Source organism: Ranitomeya variabilis, chromosome 4 (genome assembly GCF_051348905.1).
Source record: "Ranitomeya variabilis isolate aRanVar5 chromosome 4, aRanVar5.hap1, whole genome shotgun sequence".
Taxonomy (NCBI): Eukaryota; Metazoa; Chordata; class Amphibia; order Anura; family Dendrobatidae; genus Ranitomeya; species Ranitomeya variabilis.
The window spans coordinates 598,965,829-598,987,787 of NC_135235.1; the positions used below are offsets into that span (position 1 = coordinate 598,965,829).

Consider the following 21,959-nt stretch of genomic DNA (forward strand, 5'->3'; position numbering starts at 1 on the left):
ACTGCGTTCTATAACTCCACTCTCACATCAGCCATAGACTGTCGCCCCTCTCATGCATGGCAAAGTGCGACGAACCAATAGGCAACCTTGGCATAACAATCTCACAAAAAAACTTCAACAAGCATCCAGGGTTGCAGAGCGACGTTGGAAGAAAACACGCCTGCCAGACGACTTCACTGCTTTCAAACAAGCTACATTTGACTTCAAATTAGCCCTCAACTCCGCTAAACAGACCTATTTCGCTAACCTTGTATCTTCACTATCCTACAACCCAAAACAACTGTTCAGCATATTTAACTGCCACCTCCAACTCCCCTCATCTCCTCCGAGGACTTTGCCACCTACTTCAAAAACAAGATCGACCAAACAAGGCAAACCCTAACTGTTCCACCACCCCAATCACTCAATATACCAGACCTCTGCTCTTCCCTAATAACCTTCCTCTCCAACATCACTGAAGGAGAGCTTACTCGCCTCTTTTCCAAATCACACCTCACCACCTGTGCACTTGCTCCCCAACCTCACTAACATGCTCATTCCAGCCCTAACCCATCTCTTTAAAGGGAACCTATCACCCCGTTTTTTAAAGATTAGATAAAAATAGTGTGAAATAGGGGCAGAGCTGGGCTTTACATTAGTGCCTCTTTGGAGCCTTTACACCCCCGTTAGGCTGCCGAAATACCTTAGTGAAGTGTCCGTTTTGTCCTGTCACTCAAGCTGGTCAGGTCGGATGGGCGTGGTCACAGCGCTGTTTGTCCCCCAGGATCCTGCTCATCATTACGTTGGTGGCGTAGTGGTGTGCGCATGTCCAGCAGATGAATCCACTGCCCAGGAGATGAATAACGGCGCGGTCTTCGCTATTCAGCCGTTTACCGGTGGGCGCGGCCATCTTTCCTGTGGGCGCGGCCATCTTTCCTGTGGCCGCGCCTGCGCAGATGGAGCGCTCTGCTGCCCGGGGCTTCAGGAAAATGGCCACCGCGATCTCCATCTGCGCACGCGCGGAATCCCGCGGCCATTTTCCTGAAGCCCCGGGCAGCAGAGCGCTCCATCTGCGCAGGCGCGGCCACAGGAAAGATCGCCGCGCCCACCGGTAAACGGCTGAATAGCGAAGACCGCGCCGTTATTCATCTCCTGGGCAGTGGATTCATCTGCTGGACATGCGCACACCACTACGCCACCAACGTAATGATGAGCAGGATCCTGGGGGACAAACAGCGCTGTGACCACGCCCATCCGACCTGACCAGCTTGAGTGACAGGACAAAACGGACACTTCACTAAGGTATTTGGGCAGCCTAACGGGGGTGTAAAGGCACCAAAGAGGCACTAATGTAAAGCCCAGCTCTGCCCCTATTTCACACTATTTTTATCTAATCTTTAAAAAACGGGCTGATAGGTTCCCTTTAACCTATCGCTATCTTCTGGTACTTTCCCCTCTGCCTTCAAACATGCCACCATCACACCCATCCTCAAAAAAACTAACTAAGCTAACACAGTTCTCCATCCTCCTTCTTCTTGACCTGTCCTCTGCTTTCGACACAGTCGATCACTGCCTACTACTACAGATTCTTTTTTCCCTTGGCATCAAAGACCTTGCCCTGTCCTGGATTGCCTCATACCTTTCCGACCGCACATTTAGCGTTTCCCACTCCCACACTACCTCCTCATCCCGCCCTCTCTCTGTTGGAGTCCCTCAGGGCTCTGTCCTAGGGCCCCTACTTTTTTCCATCTATACCCTTGGCCTAGGGCAACTCATAAAGTCCCATGGCTTCCAGTACCACCTGTATGCGGACGACACTCAGATCTACCTCTCTGGCTCAGATGTCGCCTCTCTTCTGTCCAGAATCCCGGAGTGTCTGTCAGCCAAATCCTCCTTCTTCACCTCTCGCTTACTAAAACTCAATGTAGACAAAACCGAACTCATCATCTTTCCCCCATCTCACGTATCCCCCTTACCTGATCTATCTATTATGGTAAACGGCATCACGTTCTCTCCCGCACCTGAAAACCGCTGCCTCGGGGTAACTCTCGAATGTGCCTTGTCCTTCAAACCGCACGTTCAAACCCTTGCCACCTCCTGTCGCCTCCAACTCAAAAATATTGCCAGAATCCGTCCCTTCCTCACCCCACAATCTACGAAGACTCTTGTGCATGCCCTTATCTCCCGCCTCGACTACTGCAACACCCTCCTCTGTGGCCTCCCCACTAACTCTCTTGCACCACTCCAGTCTGTCCTCAACTCTGCTGCCCAGCTAATCCACCTCTCTCCTCGCTTCTCCCCTTTGCAAATCCCTCCACTGGCTTCCAATTCCCCAACGAATCCAGTTCAAACTACTAACACTGATATACAAAGCCATCCACAACCTGTCCCCTCCCTATATTTCTGAACTAATCTCCCAATACCTTCCCTCACGTAATCTCCGATCCTCCCAAGACCTCCTACTCTCCTCCACACTTATTCGTTCCTCACACAACCACCTCCAAGATTTCTCCCGAATATCCCCCATCCTCTGGAATTCCATGCCTCAACACGTCCGATTATCTACCACCCTCGGATCCTTCAGACGGAACCTGAAAACCCATCTCTTCAGGAAAGCCTACAGCCTGCAATAACCATTATACTCACCCAGGGGTGGTCCCGCTGCGGTCCGGTCGGATGGGTGTCTCCGGTCCGCTCCGGCGCCTCCCATCTTCGTTCCATGACGTCCTCTTCGGGTATTTACGCTCCGGCGCAGGCGTACTTTGTCTGCCCTGTTGAGGGCAGAGCAAAGTACTGCAGTGTGCAGGCGCTGGAACCCATCCGACCGGACCGCAGCGGGACCGCCCCTGGGTGAGTATTATCTAACGTCTTTTTCTCCTCTTTCAAGTAACATCGGCGGCTTATCTACAGCATTACAGAATGCTGTAGATAAGCCCCTGATGCCGGTGAGCTTACCTCACCAGCGATTTTGGGGGTGACAGGTTCCCTTTAAAACGTGTCAGAAATATTTGATGTTTGTTTCATCTCTTGTACCACAGCCAATAACTTAAATGATGGAACCATTGTGCTGCTTTCATCTTCCACTAAAGATGGGCACTGCAAAGAAAGTGAAGTCGGTCTCCAGTGTCAGAAGAGATCAGAGATTAGTAGAGGCCGTGGCTTCTGAACCCCTTCAGATCAGTATTTGACATCTCTATGACATGTTTAAAAGTTTTGTGAAAGTACAGTTACCTTTTATCTGTACTTTACTCAGGACATAATTATCAGTACTGCCTTTTTTTTTTTTTGTTCGTGCAAACTTCGATTATACAATCTTAAGATGCCTGATTTATCAAACAGTATGAAAAACCTAGGATAAATGTGGCTCATATTAAGAATAAAAAATAAAGAATTTTTGTCTTTGCTTACTCACCAAGGTTAATCACAGCAGAATCAAATTTTACACTGTGTACAGGAAAAACCTCCCAAAAATTCTTGAATGTTTTACAGCACGATGAAAAAAAAGGTGTAAAATAATCCTTTATTTTACACTGAAATAAAAAGAAACAAAGATTCCTAGGAGACTAGCTTTTTGAACTATGAGGTTCCTAATCTTAGCGTGGCTATGAAATGAAAGATTTTTATAATGTTTTGTGTTTTGTCGGGTTGTGCTGCTAAGATTGTCTATTGTAAGTTCACCACCTATTAGTTTGCTAACTTTTTTTTTGCTGTCGTGTATGGTCACTCCTCCATTCCAGTACATTACTCCTGTCTTTTTTCCATTTAAGCAAGGCTGATGTGGTCTTTCATTTATAAATGGGGTGCAAAAAAAGTGTTTATCTCGATAAACTTACTCCATGAGTGTTTGATATCATCATCACAACAGAGACCCTAATCACAGGACAATAAAACAATCCTTATCTAAGAATTGGCCCAATATTTATGGACGTTTATCACCCATGGTAATTCTGCTTCATGTCACCTGGCTTATCCATGGTTCTCTCCCCTCCCCCCCCCCCCCCCCCCCCCCTTTTTTTTTTTTTTTTTGCCTCTATACTATGTTGTGCATAAATATGTGATTCTTCAGAATTTGTCTTAGTCTTTGCCTGATGAAGAGACGTATGTAGTCTCGAAAGCTTGCAATTTGTTACCATCTTTTCAGTTAGCCATTAAAAGGTATCAACCACTGAGGACTCTCAATTCTAAATATTTTGATATCATTGTATCCTTCATAATCTTAAAGTGAACCTGTCACCAGGTTTGTCCGAGACGAGTTACGGCCACCGCCTTTCAGAGCTAATCTACAACATTTTATAATGCTGTTGATAAGCCCCTGATCCGACCTGTAAGAAGAAAAAGAAGTTTTATTTTACTCACCTGCGGGGAGGTCCGGTCCGAGGGGTGTCGCAGGTCTTGGTCCGGCGCCTCCCATCTTCTTGCGATGCCACCCTGCTACTTGCTTCACAGGCTACCTAGCATCGCACACTTATCTGCCATGTTGAGGGCAGAACAAATTACTGCAGTTTGCAGGTGCTGGGCTTCTCTGACCTCTCCCTGCGCACTGCAGTCATTTGTTCTGCCCTCAACAGGGCAGATAAGTAAGCCTGCGCAGGAGCGTGATGCAGGGAAGCCTGTGTGGATGACGCAGGGAAGCATCATCCACATGAAGCAAGCGGGAGGGTGGCATCACAAGAAGATGGAGGTGCCGGACCAGGGCCTGTGACACCCATTGGACCTGATCGCCCTGCAGGTGAGTATAATAAAAGCTCTTTTTCTTCTCTTGCAGGTCGGATCGGGGGCTTATTGACAGCATTCTAGAATGCTGTAGATAAACCCTGAAAGGCGGTGGCCATAACTCGTACCGGCCAAACCTGGTGATAGGTTCCCTTTTAAAGAGCACATCCTAAAAAGAAGTAATTTTGTAGGCACCATGGCCACTTAACTTCTTGTTGTTTTCCATCTCTAGTTATGTGAGTTAGGCCATGTTCACACTTCGCGGTTTTTACCGCGGATCCGCGGCGATTTTGATGCTGCGGGTCCGCAGCAGTTTCCATAGCGTTTACATTAACATGTAAACCCTATGGAAACCGCAATCCGCTGTGCACATGCTGCGGGAAAAACCGCGCAGAATCGCAGCGGTTTAAAACCCGCAGCATGTCACTTCTTTGTGCAGAATCGCTGCGATTCTGCACCCATAGAAATGCATTGAACCGCTTACTTCCCGCATGGGGCTGTGCCCACGTTGCGGGAAGTAAGCGGTTAATGTGCAGATGGTACCCGGGGTGGAGGAGAGGAGACTCTCCTCCAGGCCCTGGGAACCATATTAGTGTAAAAAAAAAAGAATAAAAAATAAAAAATCATGTTATACTCACCTCTCAGCGCTGCACGCGGCTGGCCGGTCTCAGTTGCTGTGCGAACAGGACCTGCGGTGACGTCGCAGTCACATGACCGTGATAACGCCGCGGTCACATGACCGTGACGTCACGAAGGTCCTTCTTGGCACAGCATCTTTGGAACCAGACCGCCGAGTGCAGCGCCGAAGAGATCCGGACATCAGAGGGTGAGTATAGCCAATTTTTTATTATTTTTACCATTACTATTGATGCTGCATATGCAGCATCAATAGTATAGGCGGAAACCCGTAGCGCAAACCGCGATAAATCTGCAGGGATAACCGCAGCGGGTTTGCCCTGCAGATTTATCAAATCCGCTGCGGGAGAACCCGCAGAGGTCACACGCAAAGTGTGAACATGGCCTTACAGTCTACCTCTGTTACTGGTAGAGCTCATGTTGGATTCTATTCTTTCTTGGCTCAGAAATTTGCAAAAATTTAGTTTTTTGTTCTCAAAACATGCCTATTACACTTGGGCGTCTTATGGTAAAATATTTTGTTACTGATGGCCTCTGGTTCAGGTGGAGAGCCATAACACTATACTGTGACTGCTGAATTGTCTGGTTCAGGTGGAGAGCCATAACACTATATACTGTGACTCTGCTGAATTGAACTTTTGGGCTGCCTGCACAATTTGGGGAACTCGTTATTTGGTAATGATGGCTTCTGATTTATGCTTCCCTTTCACTGCTGCTTTTCAGACCTGTCTATATGCTGGCAGGTCTCCCATCTTTGACTGAACAAAGGCATAGATGGACTTTGGTACTGATGGATTATTCTATTGTTTGGGTCCTACCATAATTACTAATAGGAAGAAACTGCATCATGTAGCTTAAAGAAATGGTAGTGTCCAAAGATTCGTTTAGTTTCAGTAAAGCATTGATACAGAGATGTTAATCCACCGCAATCCTTAGTTATTTTGCTTTCCTGTATCCCTCAACCCTCAGGATACTCTTGGATTTTTACAGCCAGTAACAGTATCCTGAAGTTTATGTAACACCATTGACCTATGGTATAGTGACAGATATACACAATCTGACGGCTGCTTGCAGTTTTGGCTTCTGTGAGCAGATGCTGTTGGCATGCTGATACGGTTACATGCCTCGGCAGTGCTGTAGTGTATGTGGTTATGCTTGGAAACAAAGGCGCGTCTTGATGCTTCAGAGCCAAAAAAACAGCACTCTGTACCGTCACCTGCTGCTTACAATACAGCTGCACTCTTACATGCGACACCTTTGGCCCCTTCATACACTAAAACCTGGGTGCATTGCAGCCCCGTAACTTGGGCGGCTGCACCACCACCTAATGTGTTCAATAGCAATTCTGGTGTTGTCTGGAAACTGACATTTTACTGTCGAGTAGTGTAAAAAGTGAATTCCATAACCCTTTTTGGTTTAGTAATTTTTTTTTTTAGGTAGCTGACAATTTTTCCCATTACTGAGAGATGACACATGGTGCTTTTAACATTCTATGGGGAGGGAGAATGAGGGAGGAGCTAGTGGCAGACACACATTCCGCTGCAAGTTCTCCTGAAATCTCCATAGAACTTTGACCACCAAAGACATCTCCTATCTCAGTAATAGGGAAGTCTGTATTCACTAAAAACGCATTTTATCCATTAATTGAGAATTTTTAGGATGAATGATCATCATACTGATCTCAGATTGCATAATAAAGGCATTCTGTCAGATTCACTTTTATGCACCGTTTTAAATAAAACAATCTACACCGGGGGCCAAGTGTTTTCTGAAACCTGAAAAACGCTTTTAAATTAAAAATTCAATTTTGTATATTTGTGTTGGTTTTGTGTTTCTCTTACTATTCAGAATGGATATCCACCATATTAGGAGACTGCATCTTCCAATCCCAATGTTATACGTTTTGCTTAAAAACCTCAAATGAAATCTACATTTTGTGGATATATTCTGGCAGGTTTTACTACTTGGGGATGTTCTCAATTTTAATATATATATATATATATATATATATATATATATATATATATATATATATATATATATATATATATATATATATATATATACACCGTATAAGCCGAGATTTTCAGCCCAAATTTATACTCGAGTCACGGTCTGTGGCAGGGTCGGCGGGTGAGGGGGAGAGGGCGCCGAGGCATACTTACCTAGTCCCGGCGATCCTGTCGCTCCCCCTGCCCGTCCCACGGTCTCCGGGTGCCGCAGCTCTTCCCCTGAGCGGTCACGTGGGACCGCTCATTAGAGAAATGAATAGGCTGCTCCACCCCCCATAGGGGCGGAGCCGCCTATTCATTTCTCTAATGAAGCGGTGCCGGTGACCGCTGATAGAGAAAGAGGCTGCGGCACCGAAGACAGGCAGGGGAAGGAGCGGGACGCCGGGAGCAGGTAAGTATGACATATTCTCCATCTTCCCGGCGTCTCTCTGCACTGACTGTGCAGGCAGAGGGCGCGATGACGCATATAATGTGCGCGCCGCCCTCTGCCTGATCAGTCAGTGCGGAGAGACGCCGGGAAGATGGCGCCGAGGAGCTGCAGGCAAGACAGGTGAGTATGTGTTTTATTATTTTTATTGCAGCAACAGCTATGGGGCAATAATGTACGGTGCAGAGCACTATATGGCACAGCTATGGGGCAACGGTGCAGAGCACTATATGGCACAGCTATGGGGCAATAATGGTGCAGAGCACTATATGGCACAGCTATGGGGCAATAATGGACGGTGCAGAGCACTATATGGCACAGCTATGGGGCAATAATGGTGCAGAGCACTATATGGCACAGCTATGGGACAATAATGGTGCAGAGCACTATATGGCACAGCTATGGGGCAATAATGATGCAGAGCACTATATGGCACAGCTATGGGGCAATAATGGTGCAGAGCACTATATGGCACAGCTATGGGACAATAATGGTGCAGAGCACTATATGGCACAGCTATGGGACAATAATGGACGGTGCAGAGCACTATATGGCACAGCTATGGGGCAATAATGGTGCAGAGCACTATATGGCACAGCTATGGGGCAATAATGGTGCAGAGCACTATATGGCACAGCTATGGGACAATAATGGTGCAGAGCACTATATGGCACAGCTATGGGGCAATAATGGACGGTGCAGAGCACTATATGGCACAGCTATGGGGCAATAATGGTGCAGAGCACTATATGGCACAGCTATGGGACAATAATGGTGCAGAGCACTATATGGCACAGCTATGGGGCAATTATGAACGGTGCAGAGCACTATATGGCACAGCTATGGGGCAATAATGGTGCAGAGCACTATATGGCACAGCTATGGGGCAATAATGAACGGTATGGAGCATCTATTTTTATTTTTGAAATTCACCGGTAGCTGCTGCATTTTCCACCCTAGGCTTATACTCGAGTCAATAAGTTTTCCCAGTTTTTTGTGGCAAAATTAGGGGGGTCGGCTTATACTCGGGTCGGCTTATACTCGAGTATATACGGTATATTTTTTTTTTTTATTTATTTTTTTTTCTGATTTTTATCAATTTATTTTATTAAATGTAGCGCCTCTTTTGTATTCCTCCAGGCAGTAATAATGTTCCAACTTCCGGTAAATAATCTGGGCAGCTTACGAAAAGCCAGGAAGACGGTGAAGAAGATCTTGGGTGATATTGGCCTGGAGTACTGCAAAGACCATGTGGACGTGAGTGTTATGTTGTTCGCTTTCTTATAACATGGACCTATTTGCTTTTATAACCCCACAATAACCTGTATGCACCCTCACTAGCCGAAAGGCCACATTCCCATGGTGGCTGAGAACCTAAACCATCATACTTGTTTTGTTTGCTCCCATTCCTGGTCTTCACTTACAAATACTGATGCAACACTACTTATGCATGTGGCCTTAGGAGGGGTCAGAATCTGCCCTGTAAGTGCTGCAATAAACCACCTGCATTGCACTGGCTCTCTGTTAACCAGTATTGTAGAAATAATTGATGCACTTTTAATTTAAAAAAAAATATATATATATATATATATATATCACATTGTGGTATACAGTCCTGCTCAGCGTTATTGGAACCCATATATTGTAGTGTAAGTACATAATGTGGAATATCTCCTTAAAAAATGAATCAAGTGAAAGTTTTTTTGTATAGAGAACTTGTGTTAAATACAAAAGAGCAAATGATAAACAATAATTTAAAACAAAAAACAATGGGAGGAAAAATGGAAAAACTTAAATCTTGTGACACTGGTATTGGCACCCTGCACATTAAATTAGGACGGAAACAGATTTTGACTCTCCTATGGTAAGTCACTAATGAGAATTGCCTCTGCTTAATTGCCAGTGCCCATGTGACATGGATTAGTCAATAAATGATGACTTCAGTGTTTTTTAAAAGCCACATGGTAAGCCCGGTTTCTTTCTCACAATGGTGAAGACAAAGGAGCTGTTGAAGGACATCAGAACTGCTATTATAAGCAAACACAAGACTTGCAAAGGGAATAAGGCCATCTCCAAGGACCTTGGTATCCCATTTTCAACAGTGTGCATTGTCACTAATAAGTTTGCCAAGCATGGAACCATCAAGAACCTACCTGGACTTGGGGAAAAGAGGAAAATTAACAAGAGATGTCTTCGAAGGTTGGTGCAAAAGGTGGAAAAGAACACCACGTTAAACATTCAAAGACCTGAAAGCCAACGTGGAACAGTCTGGGGTCATGGTTTCAGCAAGTACCATACGCCGCACACTAAACCAATCAGAGCTTTAATGGGCGAAAGCCAAGGAAGAAACCATTGCTGAAGAAAAGACACATAAAAAGGAACAGCCGCTCTTTGCCGAAAAGTACCTTGACAAACCATAATCCTTCTAGGAAATTGTTCTGTGAACAGATAAAACAAAAATAGAGGTTTTTGGCAATGCAAAGCAACAGTGTTACAGACGTCGCAATGACGCTTATAAGCAAAATAACACCCTGCCAACAGTTAAGCATGGTGTAGGATCCATCATGCTGTGGGGTTGATTTGCTTCCTCTGGTACTGGAGGCCTTGACCGTATCACAGGAATCAAGATATTAGAGGGTTATCAAGAGATTTTAGAGCGAAATGGCCTACTCAATGTAAGAAAACTTGGGTTGAGTTGAAGATTATGAATCCTTCAGCAATGAGTTCTTACCCGAAATCTGCCATTGGGAAAAAGAACCCTGCAAACATACAAGAGCTTGAAACTACAAAGGAAGACTGGGAGAAAATACCAGCTGAGAAGTGCAAGAAGCTTATAGATGGTCTACAGGAAACGTTTGGAGGCTGTCATAAATGCCAAAGGGTGTGCAACCAAATATTAATTAGGGGTGCCTTTATTGCTGCACATGCTGTTTATTCTGTTTTTTCTTTGAAATTGCAACATGTAAGTTGAAAAGCAATGTTTTATTATTGTATTATTTTGAACCACTGATTAAAAAATCCTGAGGATATAACTATGGTACATTTCATTTTATTTCTGAAGATATTGTACAGTCTATGAAAAAAAAAAAAAAAAAAAATGAACGGGTTCAAATAATACTTAACAGGACTGTATGGCTTGTCAAAAAAGAAATCTAGCTTGTCACAATGTGTCGGCCCATTAAATTGTTGTCGATCTGTCAGATTAAAAGTGTGTAGAGGAAGAAAGCAAATAAATATTTTAAGAACACTGCAGAAAAAATTGCAATGTTAGATCTATACATTTGGTGCAAGTTGCACCAAATTACAAACTTATTCTATCAAGGGCTTTAGTGTAACTGCAGTTGCTGAATACGGACTTGTATGGTTTTATTTTTCCACTTTAAATACACCTCTTATACACTCTTTTTGGTTTGCAGGAATTTAAGCCATTTGAACCCAATGACTTCTACGTGAAGAACACGTCATGGGATGATGTAGGACTCTGGGACCCCTCACTCACTAAAAATCAGGTATTTGTGGAAAAAAAAATCCCAGTGCATAAATATTTATGATTTTTGTTTGATAAAAAAAATTATGAAAGCGGTCTCTATCATTCGGCTTGCTGTTCGTGAGAAGGGAGTATTGTTTTATATTCAGAAGCTAAAACCTGGTCCCGATAAAATGAATCTCATGCAGGCGTGTATGGCTTGTGTTGTGTGGTGCATCTTGGCTTCCGTGTAATGTGCCTGACTACGCCATTTGTGGTGAAAGTCAATACTAAAATGAAAAATATAACTCTTATGCCTCAGATTCATTTTTTTTTTTTTTTTTTTTTTTTTTTTTAAGGCTCCTTGAGGTGTCCAAAATTTTTCTCAACTCATGGTTATGCAAAAAAAAAATTCCAGCTTTTTGCACTGTACTGAACTCATCAAGTTGTGCCACATAAATATGTAAATTACTCTAGGCAGTGGAGCCTGTGCCTCTTAATGTACTGGGTGGCGTGCAAAATGCTTGTCTTGATGAACCTGGACTTATGGTTTTATTTTTTCTCCTAAACCTAAAATATTAAAATGAGTACAATAGGTACCTTATACTGCTAAATCAAGTATTGAGCTGGACATCGAATGGAATGATGTAATCAAATAAGAGAATGTGGAACGCCCAGTGAATGTTAGCTTGAGACAGGTGCTGGTTCCTCTGGAGCCATCCGCTGAGCTTCTGTAGAACAATAGTAGCCAGAAAGAGCTGCACTTCTATGTAAATTGCCTCACCAGCAACAAATTTTTGAAAACACCAATGATGCCAACAGAAGACCAATATCTATAGGAATAGCTCCGTATTTTACTTCTGTACTATAGAAATTACTGTCCATCAGTCTGCTCCAATCCAGAATGGTTGTACTGCGTTGAAATAAGTGTAATTGCTATAAATTGTAATTTAAATAATGGAGAAAAACAGACCAATCTGTTCTATGAACTTGTGCTTAAAGGGAGCCTGTCACCTCTGGAATCTTTTTACCTGCAGATATAGTGGTAATCTGTGGGTAAATGGCATTTAAAATGCCTTACTGCTGGATCAGCAGCTACAGGGAGAAAATGAAGTTATATTCTCCTAGGATCCGCTTGCTTCCAGTCATCAGGGAGGTGCAGGGAGTGACTATAAGGTCAGCAATCGCTGCACGCTGCAGAGCTGGCTTTTCAACCAGTGGGCATGGGAGCGATTTACATTGTGTTTGTGTAGTGAGTGATGGCTATAACTGCACTCTGTCCTGCCCCGATGATTGGAAGCGAATCGCTGCAGGGAGGTTATAACGTCACATTTCCCCTGTTAGCTGCTGCTCCAGTGAAGCAGCCAGGCGTTATTTACCTGCAAATTACCATTTATATTTGGAGGTGACAGGTTTTATTTTAATGGAGTCAGCACAAAATGATTAAACCAAGTGCACATGCTCATGCATCCATGGTGAGGTCAATTGTTTAACCTGTGAAAAAATTCAGAATTAACAAAAACTAAATTTTTAAATTTAGACACATGGAGCTTGTGAAGGATTATTTTCTGCTCCCTTAGTTGATGTGTTTACAGATGCCATTTTAGGGTATATGCAACATTTTGATCACCTCTTGTTGCAGCAGTGAAAACTAATTATGGCGGTTTGATTTTTTTCTGATATTGATAGCTGATAGCTCATCAATCTGATATTGATGAGCTATCCAATTTAAAGGTCCTAAATATTGCAAGGCCACATAAACCTATAAAGGAGTTGTCATAAATTAAGAGGGCTCTACTTTTATTCACAACTAGCTGAAGAGCCCGGCGTTGCCTGGGCATAGTAAATATCTGTGGTTAGTTATAGCAACTCACTTCTTATTTTCCCATCACCCCTCTCATTTAGCACCTCACTTCTCTCATTTTCCCCCTCTCTCTTATTTTCCCCCTCACTCCTCTCATTCCCCCTTAACACTTGTCATTTGAACCTCAGATCTGTCATTTTCTGATCACTCCACTATTTTCCCTCACTCCTCTCATTTTGCACTCACACCTTTTCATTTTCACCTCACACCTCTCATTTTCCCCTCAGTATATACATGTTTGTCATCTCCCTTATATATAGTATACACCTGTATGTCATCTCCTGTATATAGTATATACTTGTATGACATCTCCCCTGTAAATAAAATATACCTGCTGTATGTCATCTCCTCCTGTATATTGTATATACCTATGTCATCTCCTATATATAGTATATACCTGTATGTCATCTCTTCTGTATATGGTATATACCTGTATGTAATCTCCTCCTATGTATAGTATATACCTGTATGTCATCTCCTGTATATCCTACTATATAATTGTCTAAGGGGTACTTCCGTCTGTCCCAGATATTCATTGGTCGTGGCCTCTGTCTGTCATGGAATCCAAGTCGCTGATTGGTCTCGCCAGCTGCCTGTCATGGCTGCCGCGACCAATCTGCGACGGCCACAGTCCGATTAGTCCCGCCCTACTCCCCTGCAGTCAGTGCCCGGCGCCCGCTACATACTCCCCGCAGTCACCGCTCACAGGGTTAATGCCAGCGGTAACGGACCGCGTTATGCCGCAGGTAACTCACTCTGTTGTTGCCGCTATTAACCCTGTGTGACCAAGTTTTTACTATTGATGCTGCCTATGCAGCATCAATAGTAAAAACATCTAATGTTAAAAATAATTTAAAAAATAAAAAATCATTATATACTCACCTTCTGCCGCCTTTCCCGCTCCATTCAAGCGGCAGGTTCCGGTGGCAAGGATGGTATGCGACAAGGACCTGCCATGACGTCACGGTCATGTGACCGCGATGTCTTCACAGGTCCTGCGCGAGAAGGACCTGCCATGACGTCACGGTCACGTGACCGGACCGCGACGTCAACACAGGTCCTGCGTGGCTGCGCGAGAAGGACCTGCTATGACGTCACGGTCACCTCGACGTCATCACAGGTCCTGCGCTCATACCAACCCTGGGACCGGAAGCTGGACTACAAGGGGCCCTCAGAAGGGGAGTATGTTTTTTATTTTTTAACCTGTGACATACGTGGCTGGGCAATATACTACGTGACTGGCCAATATACTACGTGGCTCTGTGCTGTATACTACGTGGGCTGGGCAATATACTACGTGGGCTGGGCAATATACTACGTGGGCTGGGCAATATACTACGTGGGCTGGGCAATATACTACGTGGGCTGGGCAATATACTACGTGGGCTGGGCAATATACTACGTGGACATGCATATTCTAGAATACCCGATGCGCTAGAATTGGGCCACCATCTAGTAGTATATACCTGCTGTATGTCATCTCCTCTATATACCTGTGTCCTCTCCTCTTTTATATAGTATATACCTGTATGTCATCTCCTATATATAGTATATACCTGTATGTAATCTCCTATATATAGTATATACCTGTATGTAATCTCTTCTGTATATAGTATATACCTGTATGTAATCTATATATAGTATATACCTGTATGTCATCTCCTGTATATAGTATATACCTGTATGTCATCTCCTCTGTATATAGTATATACCTGCTGTATGTCATCTCCTCTATATACCTATGTATCATCTCCTCTTTTATATAGTATGTACTTGTATGTCGTCATCTCCTGTATATACAGTAGTATATACCTGTAAGTCATCTCCCCTGTATATAGTATATACCTGTCATCGCCTGTATACAGTATATACCTGTAAGCCATATCCTCCTGTATATAGTATATACCTGTCATCTGCTCCTGTATATAGTATGTGCCATCTCCTCCTGTATACAGTATATACCTGTATGTCATCTCCTCCTATATATAGTATATACCAGTATGTCATCTCCTCCTGTATATAGTATATACCTGTCATCTGCTCCTGTATATAGTATATACCTGTGTCATCTCCTCCTGTATATAGTATATACCTGTATGTCATCTCCTCCTGTATATAGTAAATACCTGTAAGTCATCTCCCCTGTATATAGTATGTACCTGTCATCTCCTCCTGTATATAGTATGTACCTGTCATCTCCTGCTGTATATAGTATATACGTGTGTCATCTCCTGCTGTATATAGTATATACCTGTGTCATCTCCTGTATATAGTATATACCTGTATGTCATCTCCCCTGCATACAGTATACCTGTCATCTCCTGTATACAGTATATACCTGTAAGCCATATCCTTCTGTATATAGTATATACCTGTCATCTGCTCCTGTATATAGTATGTGTCATCTCCTCCTGTATACAGTATATACCTGTATGTCATCTCCTCCTATATATAGTATATACCTGTCATCTGCTCCTGTATATAGTATATACGTGTGTCTTCTCCTCCTGTATATAGTATATACCTGTGTCATCTGCTCCTGTATATAGTATATACCTGTATGTCATCGCCCTGGTATATAGTATGTACCTGTATGTCATCTCTTCCTGTATTAGACCTCGTTCACCTGTTATTTGGTCAGTATTTTTACCTCAGTATTTGTAAGCTAAATTGGCAGCCTGATAAAACCCCAGCCAACAGGAAGCCATCCCCCCCCCCCCCCCCCCCCCCGGCAGTATATATTAGCTCACACATAATAGGTCATGTGACTGACAGCTGCCGTATTTCCTATATGGTACATTTGTTGCTCTTGTAGTTTGTCTGCCTATTAATCAGATTTTTATTTTAGAAGGATAATACCAGACTTGTGTGTGTTTTACGGCGAGTTTCATGTGTCAAGTTGTGTTTGTTGAGTTGCGTGTGGCGACATGCATGTAACGACTTTTGTAAGATGAGTTTTGTGTGGTGACATGCGAGTAGCAACTTTTTGTGTCGAGTTGCATGTGACAGGTTAGTGTAGCAAGTTGTGTGCAGCAAGATTTGCGCGTGGCGAGTTTTGTGTGGTGCGTTTTGAGTATGTGCAAGTTTTGTGTGAGGCAACTTTGCATGTGTTGCAGCTTTTGTGCATGTGGCAATTTTTCTGCGTGTGCAAGTTTTGCGTGTGGCGAGTTTTCCATGAGGTGAATTTTGCATGTGTGGCGAGTTTTGCGTGAGCCTAGTTTTGCATGTGGTGAGTTTTGAGCAGCGACTTTTGTGTTTCGACTTTTATGTGGCGAGGTTGGTGTATGTGTGGTGAAATGTGTGCTGAGGGTGGTATATGTGTTCAAGCACGTGGTAGAGTGTGGCGCATTTTGTGTGTGTTCATATCCCCGTGTGTGGTGAGTGTCCCATGTCGGGCCCCACCTTAGCCACTGTACGGTATATACTCTTTGGCGCCATCGCTCTCATTCTTTAAGTCCCCCTTGTTCACATCTGGCAGCTGTCAATTTGCCTCCCAACACTTTTCCTTTCACTTTTTCCCTATTATGTAGATAGAGGCAAAATTGTTTGGTGAATTGGAACGCGCGGGGTTAAAATTTCGCCTCACAACATAGGCTATGACGCTCTCGGGGTCCAGATGTGTGACTGTGCATACTTTTGTGGCTGTAGCTGCGACGGTGCAGATGCCAATCCCAGACACACACACATGCACACGCACACACACTGCTGTCTAAATGTGTTTTTAATTCTAAGCGTTATAAAATTAAGTATAATAAAGTATATATAACTTTTTACTTCACGCTGCTTTTATTAAAACCAACAGGTTATGGTTTGACATTAATATTTTCATGCAAAAGGCAGAGTGAATTGACTGTAAGGATATGTATAGGCGAATAAGTGCCAACACACTTTTTCTTACGTTTATGGTATTTTCAGCAGTTACATTTTCCTGTGTATATGCAAAGCCGGATGTAATCGTGAGCTGTTGCTGAAAACTGTTTCTCTTTTCTTATAGGACTACAGAACTAAACAGTTTTGCTGCAGCCAGTGCCCATTCTCGTCAAAGTTCTTTTCTGCTTACAAAAGTCACTTTCGAAACGTCCACAACGAAGACTTTGAGAACCGGATCCTTCTTAACTGTCCATACTGTACCTACAATGGAGACAGAAAGACTTTGGAAATGCACATTAAGGTGTTCCATGCACCAAACAACCCTCAGCCCAGTCCAGTCATCCAAACTTTTAAAGATAAAGCAAAGTTCGACAGCCTTAAACCTAAGCAGGCCGACAGTGTGGAGCAAGCGGTTTATTATTGTAAAAAGTGCACTTACAGAGATCCTCTCTATGAAGTGGTAAGAAAACACATATACAGGGAACATTTCCAGCACGTCGCAGCACCGTACGTTGCAAAGGGCAGTGACAAATCGGTGAATGGGGCCATGCCAATAGGGGCAAGCCCAAGCAATGACGGCAGCATTCATTGCAAGCGATGCCTGTTTATGCCGAAGACATACGAAACCTTAGTTCAGCATGTAATTGAAGACCATGAGCGAATTGGGTACCAAGTGACAGCAATGATAGGACATACAAATGTGGTCGTTCCTAGATCCAAGCCATTGATGCTGATAGCTCCAAAGCCACAAGATAAAAAACCCATGGGCATTCCCCCAAGAATGGGTCCAATGTCCCCAGGAAATGTCCGAACTCTTCCTTCTCAACAAATGGTGAACAGACTTTCAATACCAAAGCCTTCAATGAATTCTAACATGATGTCCAACGTCCACATGCAGCAGAATAACTATGGGGTGAAAGGATTGTCTTCAGGGTACCCTGTTGGGCAACAGATGAGATTAGGAATGGGTGGTAATGCCCCTGTTTCGATCCCCCAGCAATCCCAGTCAATGAAGCAGATGCTTCCTGGTGGTAACATGAGATCTTACTCTCTTGGTAATGAGCAAAGATCGCAGGCTCCTTTAAGGTACGCTCTTCAGTGTGGAAACTCCAGCCTTTCAGGCGGCCATCTTAAACCAGCTTCCATGACTCCAACCCATATTCCATCTCGAAGCCTGGTTCAGCCTGGTGGAAAACCCACCACTGCTGCTGCTGCGGCGGCCGCTGCAGCAGCAGCTGCCAACTCTTCGTCTACCCAAAAATGGAAAATATGTACAATTTGCAACGAGTTATTTCCAGAAAATGTGTACAGCATTCACTTTGAAAAGGAGCACAAAGCTGAAAAGGTCCCAGCGGTGGCAAACTACATAATGAAAATACATAATTTTACAAGCAAATGTCTATACTGTAACAGATACTTGCCAACTGACACGTTGCTAAACCACATGTTAATCCATGGCCTCTCCTGTCCTTACTGTCGCTCAACTTTCAACGACGTTGAGAAAATGGCAGCCCACATGAGAATGGTTCATGCAGACGAAGAAATGGCACCAAAAACTGATTCCACTTTGACATTCGACTTGACATTACAGCAAGGAAGCCACACCAATATCCACTTACTGGTCACAACGTACAACCTGAGGGATGCCCCGGCCGAATCTGTAGCTTACCACGCTCAGAACCAACCAGCTGTTCCTCCTCCTACTCCAAAAACACAAGTAAAGACTGTAGAGAAGGTGGAACCACCTGTCAAAAGCGTACCACAGACTGCTGTGCCGTACAAGAAAGATGTAGGCAAAACCCTTTGTCCTCTCTGCTTTTCCATCTTGAAGGGTCCCATTTCTGATGCCCTTGCCCATCATTTGAGAGAAAGACATCAAGTCATCCAGACTGTCCATCCTGTTGAGAAAAAGCTCACTTACAAATGCATCCATTGTCTAGGAGTGTACACGAGTAACATGACTGCTTCAACTATTACTCTGCATCTCGTACATTGCAGAGGGGTAGGCAAAACCCAGAATGGGCAAGAGAAGACTGGAGGTATCATCAAAATCAATCCATATCAACGAATGCCAATGAAACGTTCCAATGACTTTATTGATTTATATCCTGCCAAAAAGAGAAGACCTGATGACGACCCAGATGCCCCAATTATTTTAGATGATAAACCTGAAGAGCCAGTGGTCTTGGCTCTGGACCCTAAGGGTCATGAAGATGACTCCTATGAAGCCAGAAAGACATTCCTTACAAAATACTTTAACATGCAGCCCTATGCGGGCAGGCGAGAAATTGAAAAGTTGGCAGCCAGTTTGTGGTTATGGAAGAATGATATTTCTTCCCATTTCAGTAACAAAAGAAAAAAGTGCACCAGAGATTGTGAAAGATACTCGCTCAAGGTTTTGCTGGGCTTCAACATGAGGGAGCTGAATAAAGTCAAACACGAGATGGACTTTGGTGATGAATGGAAGTTTGAGAACATCGATGAAAGTCAGTCTGTCCCTAATGCGAGTAAAACAATAGAGAAGAAGAAATTGAACGAGTCCAGCTCGTCCGATGCATCTGAAAATGCAGCAGAGGATTCGAGCGAAAGTGTTGTTGAGCAAACACCTGAGAAGGATGTTAAGTCCACGAATTCAGAACACAACACAAGTCTCTCAGAGCAACCTGTCAAAGCGCTAGAAAACCAAAATGTTGACACTCCATCAAATGTGATCGACCACTCTAATGCAATTGTTTTGGACAGCTCTGACAACGATGGAGAGGCAGAAGATTCCCCTGTGCTGAAGGAAAAGATCTCAATCCCAGAGAGAGAGCCTCTTAAGTCCAAGCTAGAGTTGGACCTCGAGGACCGCAATCCGGAAGTGAAGCAGAGTATTCAGATCAACGATTCCAACCACAGTAAAGATGCTGAAAATGGCCAAGAGATTGAAAAAGATAACTTGGTCGAGAGCGATGAGGATCAAGTCAAGTGCAAAACAAACTCTCATGACAAAGCCGATGAATTCTGGTCTAAAGAGAAGTCTCTCTTGTTACCTAGCATGTCCGTGAAAGAGGAAAATTTGTCAGAGAAACCAGTGGAATGGCAGACTAGCACAAACGACCGAGAAGACGAAGATCACTTTAACGTGACTGTTACCGATAAAATGCACAACAGTCTACAAGGAGTAGGACTCAGTAGCCAACAAGTATAGGTTAAACTTTTTTAGATACCACTTGTGTGTACAGCCTCGTAGCTGATATTTTCATTACAGCAGGACTGATAAGCTACTCCAGTGAACTGTTACTGCATGGTGATGACGTCGGACGCTGGGTTATCCACTCTCCTTGGTTTCGATGGCTTTCTGTCCTGCATTTGGCACATACCGATGTGACGCGCAACATTGGATGATACAAAATGCACAGATGTTTTATCCGCATTTTTTTTCCCTTTTGAGTTTTTCAATGATGTTCATCATTATTAGTTCATCATGTTATTTTTCTATTTTTTTTTTCTCTTACAAAAAAAGATAAAACTTTAAAAAAAGTAAATAAAAAAAAAAAAAAAACTTGATGCAGAGAAACCCGGCAAACCTCACAGTGCAAGGTTTCCATCCTCTGAACTACAGGACTCTGCAGGTTATTCTGAATTTTCTGGCTCACTGTATAGATTTTTGGGATACTAATTTTTTTTTCTCCCCTCACTACCCTTGTCAATGTATTCATTCTGAATAGGCAAAATGTATATTTGTACAGTATTTTAGACTTCTTCAAAGTGACTTATCAAATTTGTTCTTGTGTATCCACTATAGATTTTTTTTAATTTAGTGATGGCCTGCTGTGTAATTAACGCTGTATCTAGTTTACTTAGCAAACTGCTATAGCTAAAAACAAAAAAAGAAAAAAAAATGGTAAAAAAAACCTTAAGAATTTTTGAAGAACTTGGGTTTTTGCGCATAATCTGTACAATCTGAAGATGGATACGGTCATATAAAATATATCTGGACTATTGTAATTGATACTTTGTTTGCTGCCCCCAAACCCTGAAAAATTGAGCTGATGGAAAACCTAATATCCTGGAAGAGAGGTAACTTTATAATATTGTCCACGGTGCTAGCGTCCTGCGCGGCGACCATTCAGCAGAGCAAACATTTGGGAAGGGATTGAAGCCTAGCCTTTTTTCTTGGCAGGTAATGTCACAATGATGATAAATGGACCCCAGTGATGGTATAGGTGGGGTGCTGGATCATTTCTCAGAATTGCCGCCTGCCCTATCTGTAAGTGGCAGGCACGATTTAAACTAGGGAGAAGAAAAAACAAAAAAAAATCCACACACAATGTTTGCTAGTCGACATATTCTGATACCTTTCTAAAGGTAGAGATCTGTATAATGTGTATTGTGTTTAAAGTATCAAACCAGAAAACACAATGCCGTATTTTCGTTATTAGTATATTTAGTTGCCCACCTAGTGATGTTCATTTATTCCATCTACTATTTGGCACACTGTTGTAGTAGTATTTTGTGATCTTTCTTTCCCTTTGTATTCATTTAAGCATCTAAATAAAAAGCTGTATTGTGCTTAATGTCAATCTTTGGCTCTGTTCTCTGGATATGTACAAGGGTGAGGACCATCTTTATTTACATTTCTGTAGATGTATATTATGTAAAAGGCAACCTGCTATGTCAAAAACACTTAGTCTGCAGAGATGTGGTTAGTCTGCAGGTTAATAGCTTTCTGAAACTGTGTGGCTGCTGCACTGAAGGCACGGCTACCGGGAGGAAGCTAACTTTATTCCTCCTGACAGCCTCCAGTCACTGAAGTTGTGACGCCTTTATCACCGCTCCGTAGATAGTGGTGGCCCCGACATGGACTGCTGATGTCTGTGCATCAGTACTTAGCCGGCTGTCAGTCAGTGTCAGGGTGTGGTTCCACCTGCCGCTCACTGTGTATTGAGTGTTGACTAATGCCGTGCCTCTACAACTGAAAGCCGGAGGGGGGGTGGGGGCGGGAGGAAA

General features: G+C 43.4%; 1 protein-coding gene across 2 annotated transcripts in view; it reads left to right on the forward strand.

Moving 5' to 3' along the window:
• The window catches only part of ADNP (activity dependent neuroprotector homeobox), a 61,279-nt gene extending 39,747 nt beyond the window's left edge, over window positions 1-21,532 (forward strand). For both annotated transcript variants that reach the window (XM_077253221.1, XM_077253220.1), the window contains exons 3-5: window positions 8,908-9,024; window positions 11,184-11,276; window positions 17,092-21,532. In XM_077253221.1, coding sequence (XP_077109336.1) covers window positions 8,917-9,024; window positions 11,184-11,276; window positions 17,092-20,157 — 3,267 coding nt within the window. In that variant the 5' untranslated portion in view covers window positions 8,908-8,916 and the 3' untranslated portion in view covers window positions 20,158-21,532. The remainder of the gene's footprint in view (window positions 1-8,907; window positions 9,025-11,183; window positions 11,277-17,091) is intronic.
• Window positions 21,533-21,959: the final 427 nt, after the last annotated feature.